Here is a 22,924-nt window from a genome sequence, read left to right as displayed (position 1 = left end):
TCCGAAGTAAAACGAGGATCTCGATCAGAAATAATAGAAGTCGGCACCCCGTGCCTAGAAACCACCTCTTTAAGGTACACTGCTGCGAGCTGCGAATACTTATCTGTCTCCTTGATTGCTAGGAAATGTGCTGACTTTGTGAGACGGTCGACAATCACCCATATAGTATCGTTCCCAGCCTGTGTTCTAGGTAACCCCGTAACAAAATCCATAGCGATCTGTTCCCATTTCCACATAGGTATCTCCGGCTGCTGAAGTGGACCCGAAGGCTTCTGGTACTCTGCCTTGACCCTAGCACAGGTCAAACACTTACTCACGTAGGTGGCAATAATAGCTTTCATGTTCGGCCACCAATACAAAACCTTGAGGTCCTGGTACATCTTATCAGACCCTGGATGAATAGAATATCGTGACTTGTGTGCTTCGTCCATCACAAGTTCCCGAAGATCACCAAATGAAGGAACCCATATCCGTTCCATGAAGTAGTAGATATTGTCAGACCGTTGCTCGAACCTCTTCTTGTGTAGCCCTCGTAATCCTTCGGCTTCGATATTTTCTTCCTTTAATGCTTCAATCTGAGCTGAACGGATCCGGGCAGGTAAATCAGAGTGAATAGTAAGCTGTAAGGCACGAACACGCTTCTGCTTCGGTTCCTTGCGACTAAGGGCATCAGCTACAACATTAGCTTTACCCGGATGATACTTGATAGCACACTCATAATCATTAAAAAGCTCGACCCAACGACGTTGCCGCATATTCAATTCCTTCTGGTCGAAGATATGTTGGAGACTCCTGTGATCGGTATAGATGGTACACTTGGTACCGTACAGGTAATGCCTCCAAATCTTCAACGCAAAGACTACAGCTCCTAACTCCAGGTCGTGTGTAGTATAGTTCTTCTCGTGTACCTTCAACTGTCGAGAAGCATAAGCTATCACCTTGTCTCGCTGCATCAACACACAGCCGAGACCCTGAATAGACGCATCGCAATAAACCACAAAATCTTCAGTACCCTCTGGTAGCGATAAAATCGGCGCGCTGCACAACTTCTGCTTTAAGAGCTGAAAAGCTTCTTCCTGGTTCGATCCCCAAGAGTAAACAACTTTCTTTTGAGTCAGGGCGGTGAGGGGTTGAGCAATCTTAGAAAAATCCCGGATAAACCGACGATAATATCCCGCAAGACCAAGAAATTGACGCACCTCCGAAGGATTCTTTGGTGCCGCCCAATTTCGAATAGCATCGATCTTGGCAGGATCCACATGAATACCCATTTCGTTAACGATGTGCCCGAGAAAGTGTACTTCCCGAATCCAGAAGTCACACTTAGAAAACTTTGCGTACAACTGCTCCTTCCTCAGGAGCTCCAAAATAAGACGAAGATGGCGCTCGTGGTCTTCCTTGTTCTTGGAGTAGATCAATATGTCGTCAATGAAAACGATAACGAAGTCGTCAAGGTAAGGTTTGCACACGCGGTTCATGAGATCCATGAAGACCGCTGGTGCGTTGGTCATCCCAAATGGCATAACCAGAAATTCATAGTGGCCATACCGCGTTCGAAAAGCTGTTCGAGGCACATCCTCCTCTCTAACCCGTACCTGATGATATCCTGACCTCAAGTCAATCTTGGAATAGAAACTTGACCCTTGCAGCTGGTCAAACAAGTCGTCAATGCGTGGTAAAGGGTAGCGGTTTTTGATTGTCACCTTGTTGAGCTCGCGATAGTCGATGCACATACGAAAAGACCCGTCCTTCTTCTTCACAAATAATACAGGGGCTCCCCAAGGAGAAGAGCTAGGACGAATGAAACCCCTGTCTAGTAACTCTTGAAGTTGATTCGATAATTCTTGCAACTCTCCTGGTGCAAGACGGTATGGAGCACGAGCAATCGGTGCTGCTCCTGGCTGAAGTTCAATCTGGAATTCTACCTGACGATGTGGAGGTAGACCAGGGAGCTCTTCAGGAAAAACATCGGGAAACTCTCGAACAACAGGAAGGTCTTCGAGTTTCCTCTCGTCAGTCTGAGAGTCAGTAACAAGGGCCAAAAGGGAAGGATAGCCCTTGCGTAGACAACTTAGAGCCTTCATGGCTGAGATAATACCTACTGTAGCACCGCTACGATGACCCTGAACCGATAAGGATTCACCACTAGCAAGGGGAATACGAACGACTTTCTCCTTGCAGAGAATTTCCGCCTGATATTTGGATAACCAATCCATTCCGACAACTACATCGAAGCTTCCGAGAGTGACAGGGAGTAGGTCAATGTCAAATACTTGACCTAAGAGATCTAACTTGCAACCCATGAGGACATGAGACGCTTCAATAGTTTTACCATTTGCTATTTCCACTACATGCTTAACAACAAGAGGCGTAGGACTCAATCCTAGACGACTACTGAACCCCGCAGACACATAACTCCAATCGGCACCTGAATCAAATAAAATAGAAGCATAAACACCATTCACAGAGAACGTACCAGTAACTACATTGCCGTCGCTCCGAGCTTCACCAGCTCCAATAGTAAATCCACGCCCACGCGCTACGTTGCCCCCATTGTTCCCACCATTGCTCCCTGCGTTGTTACCACATGTATTCTGTTTCAATTGTGGGCAATCCCGCTTCATATGCCCCTCAGCCCCACACTGATAACACCCTTTTCTAGACCCCTGACTCTGCTGAGATTGCTGCCCTTGCTGTCTCTGATTCGGCTGAGTCTGCTGCTGCTGCTGTTTTGGCTGAGGAGCCCTACAATCCTTGGCCTCATGGCCTACCTTGTCGCACCTGCGACAAACTCGATCACACTGCCCATAATGATGAAACCCACATTTGCTACACTGAGGCTTCTTTCCCACATAAGGTCTCTGATTTTGATTCACTGAGGATGATTGGCTAAAGCTGCGAGTACTGCCAGTGTCTGTCTTCTTTTGGGACTGAATCGAGTGGGACGCCTTGTCCACCTCACCCCACTTGCATTTACTATCAGTGACAGGAGTAGTAGCTGTGGTGGTGGCAGTAGTAGCTTTAGAAACATGCGGTGGCAGTGAGTTGCTTTCCACCTCCTGATCAATAATCTTGTGAGTCAACCAGACAATCTGGGTTAAGTTATTGAGGTTTGCAGCAGTAACCAAACCCTTCACTCGTGGAGGTAACCCCTTGATGAATAACTCGATCCTTCGAGACATAGGTCGAGACAAATTCGGACACAAGTCAGCCAACTCATACGACCGCTTCACATACGCTTCAACCTCAGATCCCACCAGTTTCAGATCGTAATACTCGTTCTCTAGCTTCTGTATCTCATCACGAGGACAGTATTCCTCCCTCATTAATTCCTTGAAGTCGTCCCAAGTAGTAGCGTTTGCTGCATCAATACCCAGCAGCTGAACCTGGGCATTCCACCAGGTTAAGGCACCATCCTCAAGCGTGCCTGTCGCATACTTCACGCGGTCCCCCACGGGAGAGTTGCACATAGCAAACACTGACTCAGCCTTCTCGAACCACCTCAATAGTCCCACAGCCCCTTCCGTCCCGCTGAAGGTCTGTGGCTTACAATCCATAAACATCTTGAACGTACAGGCAGGCTGGTTGTTCGTGTGCGCTGGGTGAAAGAAGATACAACACAGGAGTAAGAGTTGTGTACACGATACAGGATTAAAAGTATTTGGTACAGTTCATACCAGCTTGGTAGGCTGCCAAAGCCTCAGCCACACGTGTGTTTATCAGATTTGTTAACTCAGCCTGAGTCATGTTAATGCTACCACGTCCGTGTCCTCGTCCACTCATGTTTCTATATATGGAAATGAACTAATTTAGGAGTCGAAAACGAGAAAAGTGTTCAGGTTTATCACGTTAGGGACGATTAACTACCATATTCATACACAGACAGGGAAGAACCCCTCTTACACTCGTTAAGCCTTATTGGGATTTGCATGCACCACGCGTTATTATTATGTGTGCACCCATGATAATAAGGCGGTTTGCATGCTCCTCTCGATGCTTCTTAACTTATGTTTGAAGTTTCTCCCACCCCAATCAACACAAAATATGCACTACCAACAAGATGAGGATTTACTAGATGTAAGTGTTATGTTACACTTTCAATGTGTCGTGATGCCTACCATGCCGTATCGTGTATGCTATAAATATATAGTTACGTTTACTAGGCATATAATGCGTAAACTAATGAGGAACGAACCTTGCAATCTGAAGCTGAGTGTCATGGTCATCGTTTGGATCAATTCGGTTATAGTCCAGTTTTAAGAAAACATTTTAAAACCGAGTTCTCTATAACCAGTGGCTCTGATACCAAACTGTCACACCCCCAAATTACCACCTAGGGTATGTCCCTATTGGAGGTGCAACGATCCATCAGATTCATTACCGCATACAATTAATAACACATATATTCATTACCGCAGACAATTAATAACACATATAATATCATGCCATTATGAAAGACAACAGCCAGGAATCACTAACCAAAAGTCTTGACCAATCAAAGTTGTTATCTCGATCAGGGGGGGGGTCTGCTTCCAATTTCGTGCGATCAGAGGATTGGTAGGGTTTGTTATAGTTTTAAACTAATAAAGATTAGAATCCGAGTATACTTCGTATACATGCACCAATATGGATAATGAAGTGGGTTACGTTTGCTTGCTAGCCAAGGAGTTATAACAGCCAAAGTTTTAAGGGCGTGCCCATCATGACCGATCTGGGCCAGGCCCATGTGCTTGGCTTCTTTAAACAATTTATACAAATGAGATTGGGCTTTAAACAATTTATACACATGATTCGGGCCCAAACTACACATTTACACACACACAGGGAAGGTACGAAAGAGAAATGACGAGAAACAAGATCGTGTGACGAAGAGATACTGACCTTGAGAGTTCGGGTTGTCACATACATATTAAAATATCAAATGTCATTTACGCAACCCAATATTTAAGTATGCTTGATATTAGATTAAACATTTATTATTTTACTTTTATAATTTAAAATACCCTATTATAAAATCTTATAGTTAAACATACTTGATTTTAAAAATAATAATCATGAACTCTAGAATATTGGGTAAACCTATTTATAAAACATATATCATAATTTTATCAAAACTATTACGGGTTTTGATATTTTAAACCTATCTATATTTATGTATTATTCTACTTTATGATAACATAAAAGGAAAAGATATTTAGTAAATCAAAATGTCACTTATCTTTAAATCAAATATTTTGATTAAAATCATCTGAATACAATTGTGTATTAAGACAAAAATACTCTAACTTCATTGTCTTTTCATGTATTCTTACAAATCACCCATCGCAGCACATTGATGTTCTCATATCATAATTCAATAATTGACGAATCATTTTCATATTTTCATTTCATTTTGAACCAGTTAATCCTAAGTCTTCCTTAGGTACCAATCAAGGTAAGTTTTCTTCTGACAAAGAATTTTACTAATTCCAAAAAGTTCTTCACATTCATTTTAAGAATCTATAGATCATATATCTTTTGGCTTAAACCCAATCACCTTGAAAAAAAAAACTATACCATTTCATCTCATTCGTTTGAACATTTCATCTTTTGAAATATCTAGATCCTCTTCCTTGAAACTCACAATTTCGAAAACGGTAAATTTATTCGGTCATCATTATTGAATTCTTTCAATCATTACAAACACTTTGTAGCATCCGAATAGAGCTGTAGCCTGTGTTAAACCCTATTCATGAGTCATTCGTTTGATTTGTCATATTCTTGGTACAATTATGTACTCAGATTACAATACACTAAATCCTGTTGTCCAGTACCATTTAAGTAAACGATATTGATTTTCGGATAATCATTAACAAATCATTTTCCATACTCCCATTCACAAATAGATATTTATCGAATCGGAATCTCCCTCAATTGATTAAAGTAAGTTCATTTTGAATATTAAATCCAATTGTTTCTATAAATCATTTTTATTTTTAAAAATGCTCATACCCCTCAAAATATCTTTTGATTCCATTCCACGATACATTATTTCTCTTAAATTAAAAGAAGAAACATAAAGAAAATATCATAGTCCAAATCTCGAGGACGAGATTTTTATTAAGGTGGGGAGGATCTAACAACCCTCACTAAAATTAATATTTAGTATAATAATTATGCAATAAGGAAACCCTAATTAAGTTTAGTATGATTAATTAATCAGTTAATCAATATTAATTAAGCTAACAAGATTAATTAAGCTAAGTAAGGTCTATTAAAAATAGATATATATGGGATCGTATAAGAACATTTAATATTAATAATAAAATATATTATTTTTTTTCCTTACTCCGTTTTTAATGAAACTTAGGTTAAAACGTAGATAAAAATATGCTCGTTCTAAAGACATATTCGTCGTTTTATAAAACGTTATATTTTAAAAGTTATGCAAGAAAAACGAGTGAAGCAACTGAATTAATATATATAAGCAAGCTAGCTAGCACGTCAAGCAGGTAGGTAGGCACGTCAACTTATCCCACATCGACCAGAATTGTGAATTGAGGTGCTTGCCTGCTTGCTATAAATAAGAAGCTTAGGATTCATTTTTCTTTGCTCATTTCTCTTCTTCTTCTCTCTATACGTTGGTGTTCTAACCAATAATCACTCAATCGCTATTACGATTCATTTTCCGAGTGATCAATATATCCAAAGAATGTTTAAGTGCCGCCCACATTGGGTTATACTTTGTCGTTTATCGATAATTCGATAAATGAGTTGAAGTATTATACTTTGTCGTTTGTCGATAATTCGATAAATGAGTTGAAGTATTATACTTTGTCGTTTGTCGATAATTCGATAAATGAGTTGAAGTATTATACTTTGTCGTTTGTCATCAATTCGATAAATGAGTTGAAGTATTGCACTTTGTCGTTCATTGTGAGAATTTGATCTCGTAAGTTATCGTAAAAGCTGTATTGATCATTAACCCGGGTTTGTGAAATTCGTTAAGATTTGAATCTCATGATTACCGTTAAGGTTTGATTTGGGTTCTACACCAATACGTATTCCATTCTGTTAAACTACCAAGAATACTCCCAACTACACCCTTACAATCAAACAAACTATTAAATCATCAGAAGATCCAGAATAATAAAGTGCATGCTTAATTATCGGGAAAAGTAGAATCAAGAAGTTTGTTAACTCAATCCTGCATGATGATTAGTGAGTTATTCTTCTTTTATAAATTCTTTTCTCACAGTTTGTGAGTTGTTAACTGTTTTACAATACTCCAAATTATTTTCAGAATTATAACTTACAGTGATTAACTTTATGTAAATCACCAAGTTACAGCCGGTATGTGGGGTATTGTGCACATTACTTGATAATCGTCACCATTGGGGCAACCATTGGGTGATATGACCATAATCACAGACACCATTGGACGTATGGGCCAATGGGTCGAGTGGTAAAGTACTGTGGGTAGTTGGTTGATATCAGAAACATTGTAAAAGATCTTACCACTGTGAATTATAACAAATGTGTCATTTTCAGCAACTAGAATAATTCACTCAGTATTTCCCGCTGACAAAATCTTTTTAAAACGCGTTTCAGGTAATTACAATAGATTGGAGTAAGGATTGGATTCGACACTGAAGGACTTCAAGAAGTGGCTTATTTTCAAATTAAGAAATATTGTTTTTATTAAAAGCTACCATTGTAAAACATGGAATTTATTCCATCTTTTTAAATAAAATCCGGTGTTTCTAAACTCTGATATTTTTCCTAACTCACGGTCCTGATGAAATTTCCGCTGCAATGTGTTTTTCAAAATAATCACCGGTACCACTGGACTGCTCACGGCACCGATTCCGGCTAGATGGGGTCGGGGGTCGTGACAGTCAGCTTATAAACATACATCATTACACTCGTACAAAACTACATTCTGTTTGTGAGGTTTTGACCTACGGCGAAACCCCTAGGCAACGAAACCATAAGGTGACGAAACCTCCTATGTTTCGTCGGCTTTGAGGCGCCACGAAACCTTACACGCTTCATCGTCATGGAATGTGACGAAACTCTACTGGGTTTCGTCGTAAAAAGGTGTTTCGTCGGGTGGGACTTTCATCGTCACTGTAACAGTTAAGCATACACACTGAACCCTAATCATCAACAACCGTTTCATCCTTATCATTAGTCATACAATTATCATCCAAATACAGTAACCATTAATGCTACTTATCATCATACCAAATGCATCACATTACTTAACATCTAGCATGAACCCTATATCACAAAATAACCATATATGATCTAGATTGCAACATAAATTTATTCGATGATCAGATCCATTCCATCACAAGTACAATTCCAAACAGAAGCATGGCTCTAATTAGTGAACATGAATGAATACAATTCCATAAATCATGCAGTTTCTAAACAAATCGATTTGCACTCGAACATGAAAACCCTAATTACATGATTTTCAATTCAAGTATCAATCATAGTCAAATCTTTCAGCAACCGAACTCACTTATAAGGATAGTTATCTACACACACAGGAACACGTAAATCGAATCGACCATCGAGACTAACCGGTTGAAAGATGAAACACAAGGACTTCTAGAGAGGTGATGGTTGCCGTCGGGTGCCAAGAGAGAAAGAGAGTCTAGGGTTTCGTGTATTGTGGCGTGTGCATTATATAACGTAACTACCGATTTGATTGGGCTTTACTTGGGCCGAAGCCCATTATGGCGAAACTCCCTAGTTTCGTCAGGAGATGAATGACGAAACCCCAAGGTTTCGTCGAGTGAGAGTGGTGGCGAAACTCCATATGTTTTCGTCGTGATGTGTGTGTGGCTCACCAAGTTTCGTTGATTGTGGGTTTATGATTTCAAACAATTAATAAATTTCTATCATTCATTAATCAAACAGTAACACCATATCTCAAGCATAATCACACATATACAAATACAAAGCAAACAAGTTATGCAAACACAATTGTAACAAATAACGTGTAGAGAAAAGACCTTGAAAACTCGGGTTGTCACATAATATTTATGACTAATTAGTTAGTTAAAGATAATAATAAACTAGATAAGAGAAAAACTATTAGTGTACCCTTTCTTTCTTTTTCTTCTAAACTAATATGTATATATGTGTGTGTATTTTTAAAATTACAGTTTTTATTTATTATATGCATTAATAGCTTGCGCGAAACTTTAATATGTTGTACCTTAGTTAAAAGTACAAAATTGCCATCACTTAACCAAAAAAAAAAAAAAAAACGTTGTTAACGTATTAAATGATAGTTACAAGAAATGTCAAACCTCAAGAGTCTAGTTACAAAAAGAAAAAAAACATAGGTTGGATGAAAGTGAAATATGTGCCAAAATCTCATGAACGATCTTGACATTTTACTCTTTTATTTACTCACAATTGTTACATCAACATACTAGTGTTATGATAATTGATTTTTCTTTTACTATTTACTCACAATTTTTACATCAATATGCTAGTGTTATGATCATTTGAATTTTAGTAAATAGTTTCATTATAATCTTTACCTTTTCTAACTCTCATTCATTTTAAATTTAGTAAATAGTTACATTATGATCTTCATTCCTTTTCTATCCATTAATCTTTTACCTTTTCTAACTCTCATTCTTCTTAAATTTAGTAAATAGTTACATTATGATCTTATTCCTTTTCTATCCATGAAGCCCTTGTTAACCGGCAATCCTCCTAAGTTAAACACCTGAAAAACATACTAAAAGGAATACATTAACAAGTTGTTTGTGAACTCGAAGATTTTATACATAAAAATTAATAACATAGTATGATGTATATTAAACAAGTTCACAACCAACCCTACACCTAGGGTATGTTTGGCATGGAGCTTTTAGGAGCTTTTAGGAGCTTATAGCTTTAAGCTTTTAAGAAAAAGCTCATACTCAATAAAAAGTCTTGTTTGGTTGAAGGAGCTTTAAGCTTTTAGGTTAGGAGCTTGAAGCTTTTGGTTGAACGCTACTACTAGTAGCGTTTAGAAGGAGCTACAAGCTCTTAGGGAAAAATGACTAATTTAACCTCTAAAAATAAGGAACTTTTTAATGCACCAACTTTCTAAATTTTTAGTTATGTCCATTTTGGTAATTTTATACATTTTATTAAAAGCTCCAGCTACTCTACCAAACACTAAATATATATCTAAAAAGCTACAGCTACTAGCTACCAGCTACCAGCTTCCAGCCACCAGCTACCAGCTTCCAGCTACTAGCCACCAGCTTCTTTTGCCAAACATACCCCTAATCCCCCACTCCTAACATGGACAGAATCCCTAGAGGTAACAATAATGTTATTAACGTTTAACCAAATCCATATAAAGAGTTGTTTTTGTTATTTTATAAAAAGACATAAAAATACATAAAGAAAAGATAGACTATTTTGAAATCAGTTTAAAAAAGGGTCACTTAGGCTTTAAACCCCCCTTGATGTTACTGTTAACTTAATTGATAATGGACTTCCAAAAATTTACTGCATAAAAAAAGAAATGGCTCCAGTTAAGGTTACTAAATCATACACCTCGTTGGAAAGTTGTTCCAAGTACTCTACAAAATAACCACCAAAAGAGTTCTTTGGAAAAAGTAAAAGTTGTGTCGATTAATTGAATAAAGTAGTAGGATCCCATTTGTGGGCATCGTTACATCTCAAGAATATTGGAAAGAAGCAGCAGGGTAACCATCCACAATGTTGGGATCAAACCCACAACAATGCAAGGAAGCAACAGGACGACCATCCATTGTTGGGGTTTAGTATTATGTAAAACTTAGTCATAATGGATCTATCCCACCAACCACTATAGACTTCTTGATTTGGTGATATCTCCTCAAGAATAGTAGAGCTGAAAAAGACTAAGTCCTTAACATTTAGATTTCGCCATCACCTTAAGGCAAGAATTACCAAACCCGAAGTCCCAAACCATAACCCCTAACCCTCTTTTAAGTAATTAACATGTAATTTGCTACATAGATGTTGATAAATAAAGTCTACTGCCTACGTCTTAGCTGAGTCTAGATTTAATGTATAGGACAGTGAATTATGTGGTTTAATGTTGATTTTTGATTGTAAAGTATGCTCATACGTGCGCATGAGAACTCATGCATATGATGGCCTGTAAAAGAACTGTGACAAATGGCAAAATACCCGGTAATTCCGTATGAATTAATTCATTATTTAAATTATTTAATTTCGCATTAGACTTAATTTTCATTTGATTAAAGTCTCATAAGTCTAGGAATATACAATTTCATATCATATTAGGATATCGAGTTCGCTAGGTTGCGAAAACAATAAACTATATTCTAGACAAGTTAGAAAAAATGTGAACACACTATTCATGTTAGGATAGTCGCAGTACAGCCCGAAATGACAAAAACAGGATATGAAAACATATCCACAACAAGTTATTCATAAGAACATTAGTTGAAAACAACTTAGATATCATACTTTCCAGAAAAATACTTAAACAATAAAATTGTCCAATCCGAACTAGGAAATCAGCAAAATTCAGCATTTCCGCATCAAAATTCAGCAACTAGTAATGTTAACAAGAACCATTGATAATAGTAATTGTCATAAACGACATCAAAAATATCAAAAATGTCTAAAAAATACTTATGTATATATCACCATACAAGTTACACAATTTATTCGGTTATGATCCGATAACGAAACTAGTGCCAAGTTTATTGTCAAAACAATAATTTAACTAGTCTAGTGAACTAGTTAACATATTTTTAGCATCATAAACAATGTTTAGTCCACTAATTGACAACAATCATCAAACAACACAAAGTATCCAAAATTTATAAACTTATCATTTATAAAAACTTAGCATTTTCTAAAAACCAAACCAATACCCCCTATGTGGGCCCCACAAGCCCCATGTTTGTGAATTAGTTGATGGTTTTTTGTGGATGTCTAGATGATTATGTAATTTAATTATGGATGACTTTGGAATCTACATAACACCTACAACTTCATTTTCTTTCATAACATGCAAATCATTTGATAAAAACACAACACCCAGATTCTCTCTTTTTCTTCTTCTAATCAGCCAAACACCCCACCAAACACTTTTCATTTTCAAAACTTTAATCACCTAAATTCATGCATGCATGAAGATGCCTTGAATATCAAAGATACTTGCAAGAATGAAAGCATACTAAGAGCTTAATTCTTGGTGTTGGAACTTATCATCTTCATCTTTTCTTCATCATTTACAACTTGTTTACGTGCAAATAGTAAGCTTCAAATTCTTGTATTACCATTCTAGTTTTATGTTTAAACATAAAAATAGAAGTGTTCATCTTGAAGCTTATCTAAAAACTACATAAACGTTAACAAAAACAAATAAAAATCTTGTAAGTCCTGAAAACGGATCTTTCAATGATATCAAACAACCTATTGATTGTGCGGAATTCAATCAATAGGTGATTCAAGAAAAAAACAAAAATACGAAGAAAACAATACCAAATCACTTTCAATACTTGAACACGTTATATTACTTGAATAAGCAAAACGTCTGGTACAAGTATCCTACACCATAATCGCCTCTCTCTGACTCTCTAGAAGTTGTGAAACAATGAGGCTCAAACCCTAAAACAAGTTGAAAACTTGTTTATACACCCAGTCAAGCCTACTTCCCTACATGGGCTCCCCTTGGGCCTGCTTGGCCCACATGGCCTAAAGATTTGCCAAAGTGACCTATAAAGGTCCAAAACTGTAGATGCGTATGTTTGTAGCTTTCGTCTATATCGAGTCTATATTTTTCCTGTTTGTGGTCTATATATAGTTTAATGAATGTTTTGTATCGAATTCGGGGTGAAACATAACGATAGGATGTTATGTAAGTCCATCCGGACGGATGGAGTCCATCCGGACGGATGGGATAGATATATTGTCACCCGGATGGCTGAGCCTATAAATAGGTGGTCATGGTTCCTCATTTGCAACAGTTGTCTTGACATCTTTGGCGAAGCCCTACCAAATTCTCTCTAGATCTTGTACAAGCTGTTATTATCAATGAGAATGAAGATGTTAAACGGTGTCTGCATTGTTTCTCTCTCTCCTACTACATTCTTGGATTCCGCACGAGCTTGTAGTTGCTAATCCGGTCTGAGCGCGTTCGAGTAGCCGAACTCCCGGTCCTCACAAGTGGTATCAGAGCTTGGAGGCTGGATTCGGAGGAGATTTACAACGAATTACTAGAGATTCTTGCCATTTCTCAGATCTACATTTCTCATTTCTACACCATTTCTCATTTTCTTATCTTTTACATAGAAAAACTCAAAATTGACACTGATTTCATAGACAAAATTACATAAAATTTGGACATATTATGCGTTTTGTGTAAGAGATTAATCCTACAAAGTTTCAGAACTTAATTCAGACTAAATCATATCAAAATCACTGAAAAACTACGAACTTTCGAATAAGTTTCATTGATGTCATCATCCATCCGGACGGATAGGGTAGCACATCCGGACGGATAAGACTTGTTATTACTTGAAGATTGTCCTACTGTTCTTGACCATCCGGACTAATAGACATCCATCCAGACATATTGTGTGGTATTATCCATCCGGAAGATAGCCATCCGGAAGAGCCCATCTGGAAATATCCATCCGGATAGAGTTTAATAGTTGATATTGACCATCCGGAAACTTGGCCATTCGGACCAAGTTCATTAGGAAATTTGGTAGACTTTGCTCATCCGGACAATTGGTCATCCAGATAATCAGTGTGTGTGTTCACTTTGTATTCAGACAAGTTTGACTTTGTTTGATTTTCCAGGTACTTACAAACATGTCTGAAGAGTTTATGAATCCGTTTTTCCATGCTTTTAATACCACGACATCTACATCTACATCCAACCCGAAGAATGTATCAAGTGTCATCTCCAAGTCACTGAACGTTGACAATGCATACGGTAACTATGAAAAGCCGCCTAAGCTAATGAATATTGAGGAATACAGTCGATGGTCACTGAGGTTCATCAACTGGATGAAGGCTTACGCGTACAAAAGTTGGAAGTATTTGGAGATCGGTATCCTATACCAGTCACACCTCAAGGAGAAAGAATTCCTTTCATACCAATGAAAAAACAAGACCAAGATTGTTTCGCTACCGAACAATGTGGGATAGCTCTTATTCACCAATCAGTTCGTGATGACATCATATCTTTGCTTAGATATGATAATACAACCAAAGGTCTGTGGGAGTCGTTACAGAAGAAGTGTACTGGGGGTGATAAGATTGTTAAAAATAAGAAATCATTGTTGAAAAAAGAGTTTGATTATTTTAGTTGTATGAAAGGTGAGGGTGTGAAGGAAATGATTGAACGTTTTTGTCGTTGAACTAGATAGGTATGGTATCACAAAGACATATGAAGAAGTGAACGAGAAGCTGATTGATGCACTTCCAGATGAGGATGACTGGAGGTCTTATGTGCTGATACTGAAAAGTAACACAAATTTGAGCACAGTCAGCTTGGATAATTTGATCGAAAAGTTAGAGGGACACGAGTTAGATATTTAGAAGCACAAGAAGTCGAATGTCTCTAACTACCAACAAAATGTGAATCTCTATTACAGAGGTAGTCTTCTGACGTCGAATGTTCAAACACTGAAGTTAGGGACAGCTTCCAGTGCCGGTAGTTCAAATGAGACACCAAGCAGTGGTACTAGAAGTGGTTTGTCAGGGAGTTGTGGATTTGGTTATCAGGGTTCAAACTCAACTCCACCATCACAGCCTACACCAAATGTTCAACAGAATCAAAACAACTCCAACACCAATGTAGTTTAGTGTAACATAGCATTAAACCTTAACAATGTACAGAGTTTAAGTGCAGAGTCTGCTAAACAGCAAATGGTGTTCCTAGCATCTGTTCTAGAGAGTTACGAAAGCTTGGTAGCTGGAAAGATCGGTAATCCGATGATGACAAAAGAGGATTATGATCAAATTGATCCCGAATAGATGGAACTAATCGACATACGCTGGTGCATGGCCAGTGTAAATCATCGTGCTCAAAGGTTTATGGAGATAACAGGTCGTGAGTGTGTGGGTGGTCCAAATACTAAATTGGGTTTGGACAAGTCGAAGGTCACCTGCTTTAAATGCAAACAAAAGGAACATTTCAAACGTGAGTGCCGGAACCAAAGTTAGAACGACAGTGTTAATCCTTTTAGTGAGGATTACTACAAAAAGGCAATCTACCACCGTAATCGAGAAACACCTCCAAAAGTCAACTGTCCTCAGATTGAAGAAGGTTCATCATCTAAAGACAAAACTAGGGCGTTGATAGTCACGCAGGAGGATGAAGGGTTCAATTGGAGTAAGTATATTCCTGATGAAGGTCCGAGCGCATTTGTTGCTAAGTGGGTGTATAACCGAGAAGAAGAGATTGCTTGGAAGAAGCTTGGTGATATTGAGATGATGTATAAAGATGCAGTAGATTATAACAGGTGGGATGAGGAAAGACAGTGTTACTTGGATCGATATGGAAACATTGCAACTGATCCAGCAACAATCGATTTTAACGCACTAGTCAAAACAATTCCGACTGTTGAAGAAGAGAACGCAGAAGTGATTGGTGCTATGAGAAAGGAGAAAGCTGAGTAGGAGGCAAAGTTAAATGCTGCCAAGAGTGGTCCAGAGATCATTGATGTTTCGCAGGACCTTACAGTAGAAAACCTGGAAAGATGGCAGATAAAGCTTTAGCTGCTAAACAAAACGAGGTAGAATCTTCAACTGTGTCTGCCGAGTCATCCAACCAGGTTAGGTCTTTAAATGAAAATGTGAAAAATGGTAAGTCGATTGATGAGAAGTGCAGGCATTGCATAAACATGTGCAAAATCTATACTGAAAAGGAAAATGGTTTGAAATCCAAGACTAATGAACTCACCCAAACAGAAAAGACTTTGCAAGAAGCAAATCTGAAAATTGATTCGTTGAAAGACAAAATTGTTCTAAAAGACAAATTAAACAAAGGTTCTAAAGATAAAATTGATCTTTTGGAAGAAAATATAAGAAAGGATGAATCAGAGATTGAAAGATTTCGAACGATGAATGAAACGCTCACTTTCGAATCAAGATCAATGTATGAATCATATGATAAACTGAAAAGAGTTGTTCCTGAGGCAGAAGATCGTGATTTGCAAAGACGAGAATTAAATAACAAACTACAAAACACTCTTGAGGAAAAAGAAAAATCAATAAACATGTTTCTTGATGAAATTGCAAAATTAAAACTTCAACTTGAAGAAACTAAAATCGAAAATGAGCATATCAATCTGAAGCTGAAAAGCTATTATTCGTCCAGCTTTGTTCTTGATTATGTGATTCCAAAACCGATTGGAAAGAACAAAGACGGAGAAGATTTTTATAGCAATGGAAGCGGTATTGGTTACAACCGTGTTCCACCACATGTAAATAGTAATTTTTCAAAAAGCAATTTGGGGTGGATGAAGCTTTAAACATAAATTGAGTCTGCAATTGACAAGTTACCAGAAAATCTTGATGTCACTGTTGAGAAATATTCTGATGAAGAAAAGCTTAACTCAGAATTGGTTAACAATGTGGTAAATGATGTCTTTAAAGGTGATAGTGATAGTTCAAGTAAAAGTTTTGAAGATGACAATTGTTTCCTGAACAATTACATTCTTAAGTCCAAAAACAACTTAGATGACGAACCTACTCTGGTGATGTACCAGATGAATGGATCTGATAAGTTGTATTCGGATCAGGATTTTCTGATTCAAATCATTAATTTGAATAAAATTGAGAAGGTTTTCAAGTTGGTTGAAGTTGATGTGTCAGAAGTTCAAAAGTTTTCAAGTTCAAAGGGATTTTTGAAAGCTAAAACTTATTACACCAAACCTAAACCACAATTTCAGAATAGAAATCAACTTGGTGGTAATGGGCATTGGGGTGGTAAGTCGAATAAAAAACAAAGTTTTCAGAAACCAAACTATATGAAGAGAACTGAATTTGTCAAGAGTTCAACTTCATTTGGTGATCAAGAGTCAGAAATTTTCAAGAAATCAATTGAGGAGTTCTTTGCTATGAAAGCAGAACAAAGACAGTCTGATGGCTCAAGTCGGGTTCCCAAGTGTAATGAGATTGGTCACATAGCACGAAAGTGTACCAACTCTAAGCCTAAGACTATTATTGCTGAAAACAAACGGAAACCTAACGATGTAAAAGGTAAGGATTACATGTTTGTTGAAAAACCAGTAAAACAAGTTTTCAAAACTAGAGAAACTAGCAAAACTTTCAAAACGAATGTTCAAAATCAACAAACATGGAAGTCAAAGATTTAAGCTAAAACATCGTTTGCTCAAAAACCAAAACAATCTTCTTCGACTTCACAAGTCAAGAAGAATGTTCGAAAGGTTTCTGTAACTGAAACTAGAAAGGGACAAACTTCTCCAACCATTCCGGTAGGAAAGTATGTACCTAAAGCTTCAGTTGGTGATGAAAACAAACAAACTTCTTCAACTCCACAGGTCAAGAAGTATGTCCCAAAATCTTTTCAACCGAATGTTCCTAAACCCGATCAACCAAAGAAAGAAGAGTTTTTCTTATACAAAGAGGTTGAAATTGGAACAGAAAACGATTTAGAAGTTAATGATAAGAATTTTCGCCCCTTTATACAGCAACAACTCGCCTAAATGTTAAGCTACCCGAGTCGATGGAGGCTTGGGTTGCTTCCTTCAACTTATCAAATCCGATGCGTACAGGAGCTCCCAAGATCAATCTCCAAGTGGATAATGGATAGTGGAGCGTCCAGGCACATGACAGGGATGATCACCCTGCTGTATGATATTCGAGCAAAAAGAGGTAGTTATGTTGGTTTCACCGGTAATCAGGGTGGAAGGATTGTTGGAGAGGGAACATTATCGAATGGAAAGGTGTCTTTTGAAAACATAAACTACATTGCCGAATTGGAAAACAATCTGCTGAGTATCTCACAAATATGTGACAAGAAGTTTACTGCACACTTTAATGACCAAGAATGTCTGATACTCAAACCGGGGTTTGTCATCCCTGAAGAGTGGGTTCTGATGAGGCCGCCTAGAGAGAACGATCTGTATGTTCTTGATATAAGCATCGCGACTACTACTGATCAAAATTTGCAGTGTTTTGTATCGAAGGCAATTGAAAAAGAATCGATATTGTGGCACGGTAGAATGGCAAATATCCATTTATGGAAAATGAATTATCTTGTGCATAATAATCTGGTCAAGGGGGTCAACTTGAAGAATTTCCATCTGGACGACGAATGCATCAGCTGCAAGAAGGGGAAACAAACCAAAAAGTCGCATCCGATTAAACTCTTAAACTCGATCAAGAAGCTGCTAGAAAGACTTCACATGGATCTCTTTGGTCCTGTGAATGTGAAGAGTATTGAAGGAAAACTGTATTTTCTGGTGGTTACAGATGATTACCCTGATATTTTCTTGGGTATTGTTTCTTGAGACTAAAGATGAAGTGTTCATGAGTTTGATGAAGCTGTTCAAGGAGCTAGAGACTCAGTACCAATCTCCGATTAGGCGAATCAGAAGTGATAATGGTACTGAATTCAAAAACAGCAAAATGGAAGAATTTTGTGTTGAAAAGGGTATCTTACACGAGTTTAGAGCTCCGTATACTCCACAACAGAATGGAGTAGCAGAACGAAAGAATAGGACGTTGATAGAGGCTGCTCGATCTATGCTGGCAGATTCAAAGCTCCCAGTGAGCTTCTAGAGCAAAGCAGTATCCTCTACATGTTACACCTTGAATCGAGTGTTAATCGCTAAGCCGCACAATAAAACATGTTTTGAGTTGCTGATGAACCGGAAGCTGAATCTGAAGTACCTTGAACCTTTTGGTTCACCGTGTACTGTTATTGATCGAGACGACAAATTCGGGTTAAGGATTTTGGAGGGATACTTCGTTGGATATGCTAGTCCACTTCTTTCAAAAACATGTTAAGTGCCAGGGGTATTCTATGCCTGTTCAAAAACCTGGTGCTGTGTGGATGTTTGACTACGACGGGCTGTGGGATTTTTTCTAGCTTCCTGAGGAACCGTCAGATGAGGAATTGGTAAATCTATTTCAGCAATATTTGTCATCCTCACATCAACAAGTGCCAAGACCGATGGTGGTTACTGAAGATCATCCAGAAGGTGCACATGATTCGGAAGCAGGCCCTACCAACACTCAGAATGATTCTCAAACTCAGACAATAGAAACAGATGCTTCAGCAGAAAATGTTCCAGCCATAGTTGTTGAAATCACGAATGATTCTGATTCAGATAGTCCCACATTTGATCAAGGAGATACTGACTCTTAGGGGGAGTAGATCCAGCTTGATGTTAAGTCAAACGAGGTCATTCAAGATGCATAACAGAATGTTACTAATCTTGAGAACGAGGTGGTAGTTTCCGATGAGGTGATGCCAAGAATGTTATAATATCACCCAGAAGAATTCATAATAGGAGAGCTTCAATCTGGTGTTTGAACTATACGCCAAATTGATCAGGGCCTTTCGTGTTATTACACTAAGATTGCTCTGTTACAAAACAATTTTTCTCTAAAGTGTTTTATCTCACAGGTTGAACCAAAGGCCTACAAAGAAGCAGTGACGTAGGAATTGTGGGTGAATGCAATGCAAGAGGAGCTAAGTCAATTTGAGAAGCTAGGAAGTTGGAAGTTAGTCGATTTACCCGACGGCCATAGAAAGATAAACACAAAGTGGGGTTTTAAATGCAAGCGGGTTGATAGAGGGGTTGTTATTCATAATAAAGCTCACCTAGTTGTTCAAGGCTTCAGTCAACAAGAGGGAATAGATTTCACAGAAGTTTATGCCCCAGTTGCTAGACTAGAAGCTATCGGAATTTTTCTCGCATTTGCATCATGGAAAGGGTTCAAAGTATATTAGCTAGATGTCAAGTCGGCATTCCTATACAGAAAGGTGAAAGGGGAGGTTTACATCGGTCAGCCACCAAGCTTCACTGACACAATTCACAAAGATAAAGTCTATCTTCTCAACAAAGCATTGTACGGGTTGCACCAGTCCCCGAGAGCCTGGTATGAGACGTTATCTCAGCACCTGCTATCCAATGGCTTCATACGAGGGAAGGTAGATGCCACTCTATTCACAAAGTAAGTCGCTGGTCATCGTCTGATTGTACAAATTTACGTTGATGATATTATTTTCGGGTCTACCAATGATGAACTCTTCAAAGAATTTGAGAAAGTGATGAAGCAGAAGTTCGAGATGAGTTCCATGGGTGAGATGAAGTTTTTCCTCGGCCTGCAGGTCGATCAACTTCCAGAGGGGATCTTCATACATCAGACAAAGTACGTTCATGATGTCCTAGAGAAATTCAGTATGTCAGGGACCGCTCCTATGTCCACCCCATTGGCGACCAACCACAGTATTAATCCTGATCTCACGGGAGAGAAGGTCGACGAAACATTATACCGCTTGATGATTGGTTCGCTTATGTATCTCACTGCATCTCGACCCGATATAATGTACCCCACCTGCCTCACGGCCCGTTATCAGTCAAGTCCAAGAGCCTCACATATGGTCATTGTCAAGGAGATTCTACCCCACCTGAAAGGAACTCCAAGCTTGGGGTTGTGGTATCCAAAAGATGGTGATTTCAGACTGGAAAGCTATTCAGACTCAAATTTCAGATGCTGCAAATTGAATTCCAAATCTACAACGGCCGACTGCTAGTTCTTTGGAACACGCCTGGTAAGATGGCAATGTAAGAAACAGACCACGGTTGCTCTCTCTACTTGCGAAGCTGAGTACGTCTCAGGTAGCAGCTGTTGTTCACAGTTATTGTGGATTCAACAGTAGATGAGAGACTATGGTCTGCAATTTCTTAACTCGCCCATATTTGTAGATAATGAGGCAGCAATTAACATAACAAAGAACCATGTTCATCACGCTAAAACAAATCACATTGAGATCCGATATCACTTCATCCATGACTGTTACGAGAAGAAGTTGATTCGAATCGAAAAAATCCACACCGACGAACAAAAGGCTGACCTTCATACAAAACCGTTTTCATTATCTATTAAAATTAATAGGGATGAAGCTTTTATCGTCAGGGGGAGATGTTATTGGCGTTGATGAGGAATCCAAAGCAGAGGACGTTGGGAAGCAATCTACTCTGGTTTGTCTATTTTTTTTAAATGTTTTGGTCTTTAGGGGGAGATAGTGTTTTTTTGAAAAATAGAAAAACATTAAAAAAATGTAAAAATACAAAAACAATAGAAAATTCAAAAATGTAAAAAAAAAAAAAAACTAGAAAACCAAAAAAGAGTTAGTGTAAAAAGAGGAAATGATAGTACATCAACTAGACTGTCATGGTACGCTAAAGATTTGGAAAGTTATAAAGTGTTAAATGGTGTCACTGATGATGTGTCGATAGGTTTTTACACATTTAGTAAACTGTATTCGGGATATAAACCTAAATTCTATATCTTGCTTATTTCATGGGGAACATCTCTCGGATATATAGGTAACCCCTGAAATCTTGTTTGAAAGATTGCCTATTTCTGAGATACTTGGTTTTTATACTTAGTGACATCTGGGATATTATACCAGGACTTCTGATATTGTGGAAGTAATGACCTAGTCCTCGTATAATACTTTACGTGCTTTAATCAAAGCTTTCCCTCAGCATAAAAATTGATAAATATCGAAAGATACAAATCAAGTGCTGTTGTAAAGAAGATCCCTAAGTGGGACACACCTAAAATCGAGCCATTAATCCCATATCCTGGGACACACGAATAAGTTAAGTACTTAAAACATTAATCCCATATCCTGGATCAGTTGAACTCTGTGTGAGAATTTAAGTGGATCAGTATATCGACAATCTAGGTGAATTGTTTAAAATTTAGTGTGTAATAAGCTCAACGGTGCTTATGACCAGTCGGTAGCTGATATGATCCTCTAACACAACTCACAAAAATATGTTTGTAAATAGTTTTATGTTGTTTCATTTCAGCTTAAACCTGATGGAGAGTGTGAAACACGGGTGCTAAAGTGCGTATCTTGTGTGTGTTATTCGGTTTTAAGTGATTAAACGTGTCAAATAAGATAACTAGAAATTGTGGTTTGTGCAGGTTAGTTGCTTAATTCAAGGAAGTTAACACATTTAGAGTTGATGTGGAATGTCCGATGTTGGCGAATGTAGCAAACGGAAGGGTTCGGATGCGTTTCAGGTTGAATTGGTGATTGGAACTCAAGAAGTATCAAAGACTGCAGTTCATGGACCTTTCAATCATTATTGGAAAGTGAAATGCGGTTTGGATGGCCAAGAATTATGATATACTGGAGTTGAAGGGCTGATTGGTCATTAATCCAAAGATGAATATAGTGAAAACATAAAAGGAATATCAAGTAAAGAAGTTAAGGGGTTGAAATGATATTATGTGAAAGTTGATTGTGAGATGTAGTTGGCTGGTCAAACACGTCGCTGGTTACGAAATTGAAAACGTGACTTACGTTTCATGCATGGTGTTCACAAACAAATAAACAACAACATCAACTTGGGGTTTACGCTTGGAACATGAGACTTACGGTTTTGTGTTCCAAGACAAAAAGCAACAGAATGTTGAAAGTGTGGTTTACGGAATGGAAATGGGGTTTACGGCTGAATTACATGGTGCATGTGATTATGTATTGAAGAGTTTTAAAAGGTTTCTAAAAGAAAACATAAGGAAAGACACCTCATGATTATCGACTGACAACAGCCTTCATTATTTATTTTTGGAGCTCTCAACATCTTCGAATCCATCGATTGGCAGCAAGTTTAACACTAATATTTTGCTCCCAAAAATCATTAAATTGATCATCAATCATCAATCAACA

At 38.0% G+C, this 22,924-nt stretch overlaps 2 protein-coding genes across 2 annotated transcripts; both read left to right on the top strand.

The window, feature by feature from the left end:
• Nucleotides 1–18,633: 18,633 nt before the first annotated feature.
• On the top strand, nucleotides 18,634–19,375 carry LOC110888019. The gene is made up of 2 exons (XM_022135566.1): nucleotides 18,634–18,774; nucleotides 19,097–19,375. Exons 1-2 carry the CDS (start codon nucleotides 18,634–18,636, stop codon nucleotides 19,373–19,375), a joined length of 420 nt encoding a protein of 139 aa, XP_021991258.1.
• A 909-nt stretch (nucleotides 19,376–20,284) lies between these two features.
• On the top strand, nucleotides 20,285–22,380 carry LOC110888018 (uncharacterized mitochondrial protein AtMg00810-like). The gene is made up of 4 exons (XM_022135565.1): nucleotides 20,285–20,687; nucleotides 21,133–21,218; nucleotides 22,059–22,096; nucleotides 22,248–22,380. Exons 1-4 carry the CDS (start codon nucleotides 20,285–20,287, stop codon nucleotides 22,378–22,380), a joined length of 660 nt encoding a protein of 219 aa, XP_021991257.1.
• Nucleotides 22,381–22,924: the final 544 nt, after the last annotated feature.

This window comes from Helianthus annuus, chromosome 16, assembly GCF_002127325.2.
Source record: "Helianthus annuus cultivar XRQ/B chromosome 16, HanXRQr2.0-SUNRISE, whole genome shotgun sequence".
In the NCBI taxonomy this organism is placed as follows: domain Eukaryota; kingdom Viridiplantae; phylum Streptophyta; class Magnoliopsida; order Asterales; family Asteraceae; genus Helianthus; species Helianthus annuus.
Note: the sequence above shows the minus strand (reverse complement) of the source record. Positions and strands in the feature narration are given on the sequence as shown.

Excerpts from the sequence above, each read along its gene's own strand:
- LOC110888019 (XM_022135566.1), top strand. The coding sequence starts at position 18,634 with ATGGAAGAATTTTGTGTTGAAAAGGGTATCTTACACGAGTTTAGAGCT. Across the intron at positions 18,775-19,096 it reads TGGCAGATTCAAAGCTCCCA|CTTCCTGAGGAACCGTCAGA; the intron begins GTGAGCTTCTAG and ends GATTTTTTCTAG.
- LOC110888018 (XM_022135565.1), top strand. The coding sequence starts at position 20,285 with ATGAAGCAGAAGTTCGAGATGAGTTCCATGGGTGAGATGAAGTTTTTC. Across the intron at positions 20,688-21,132 it reads GTTGTGGTATCCAAAAGATG|GGATGAAGCTTTTATCGTCA; the intron begins GTGATTTCAGAC and ends TAAAATTAATAG. Across the intron at positions 21,219-22,058 it reads TTGGGAAGCAATCTACTCTG|CTTAAACCTGATGGAGAGTG; the intron begins GTTTGTCTATTT and ends GTTTCATTTCAG.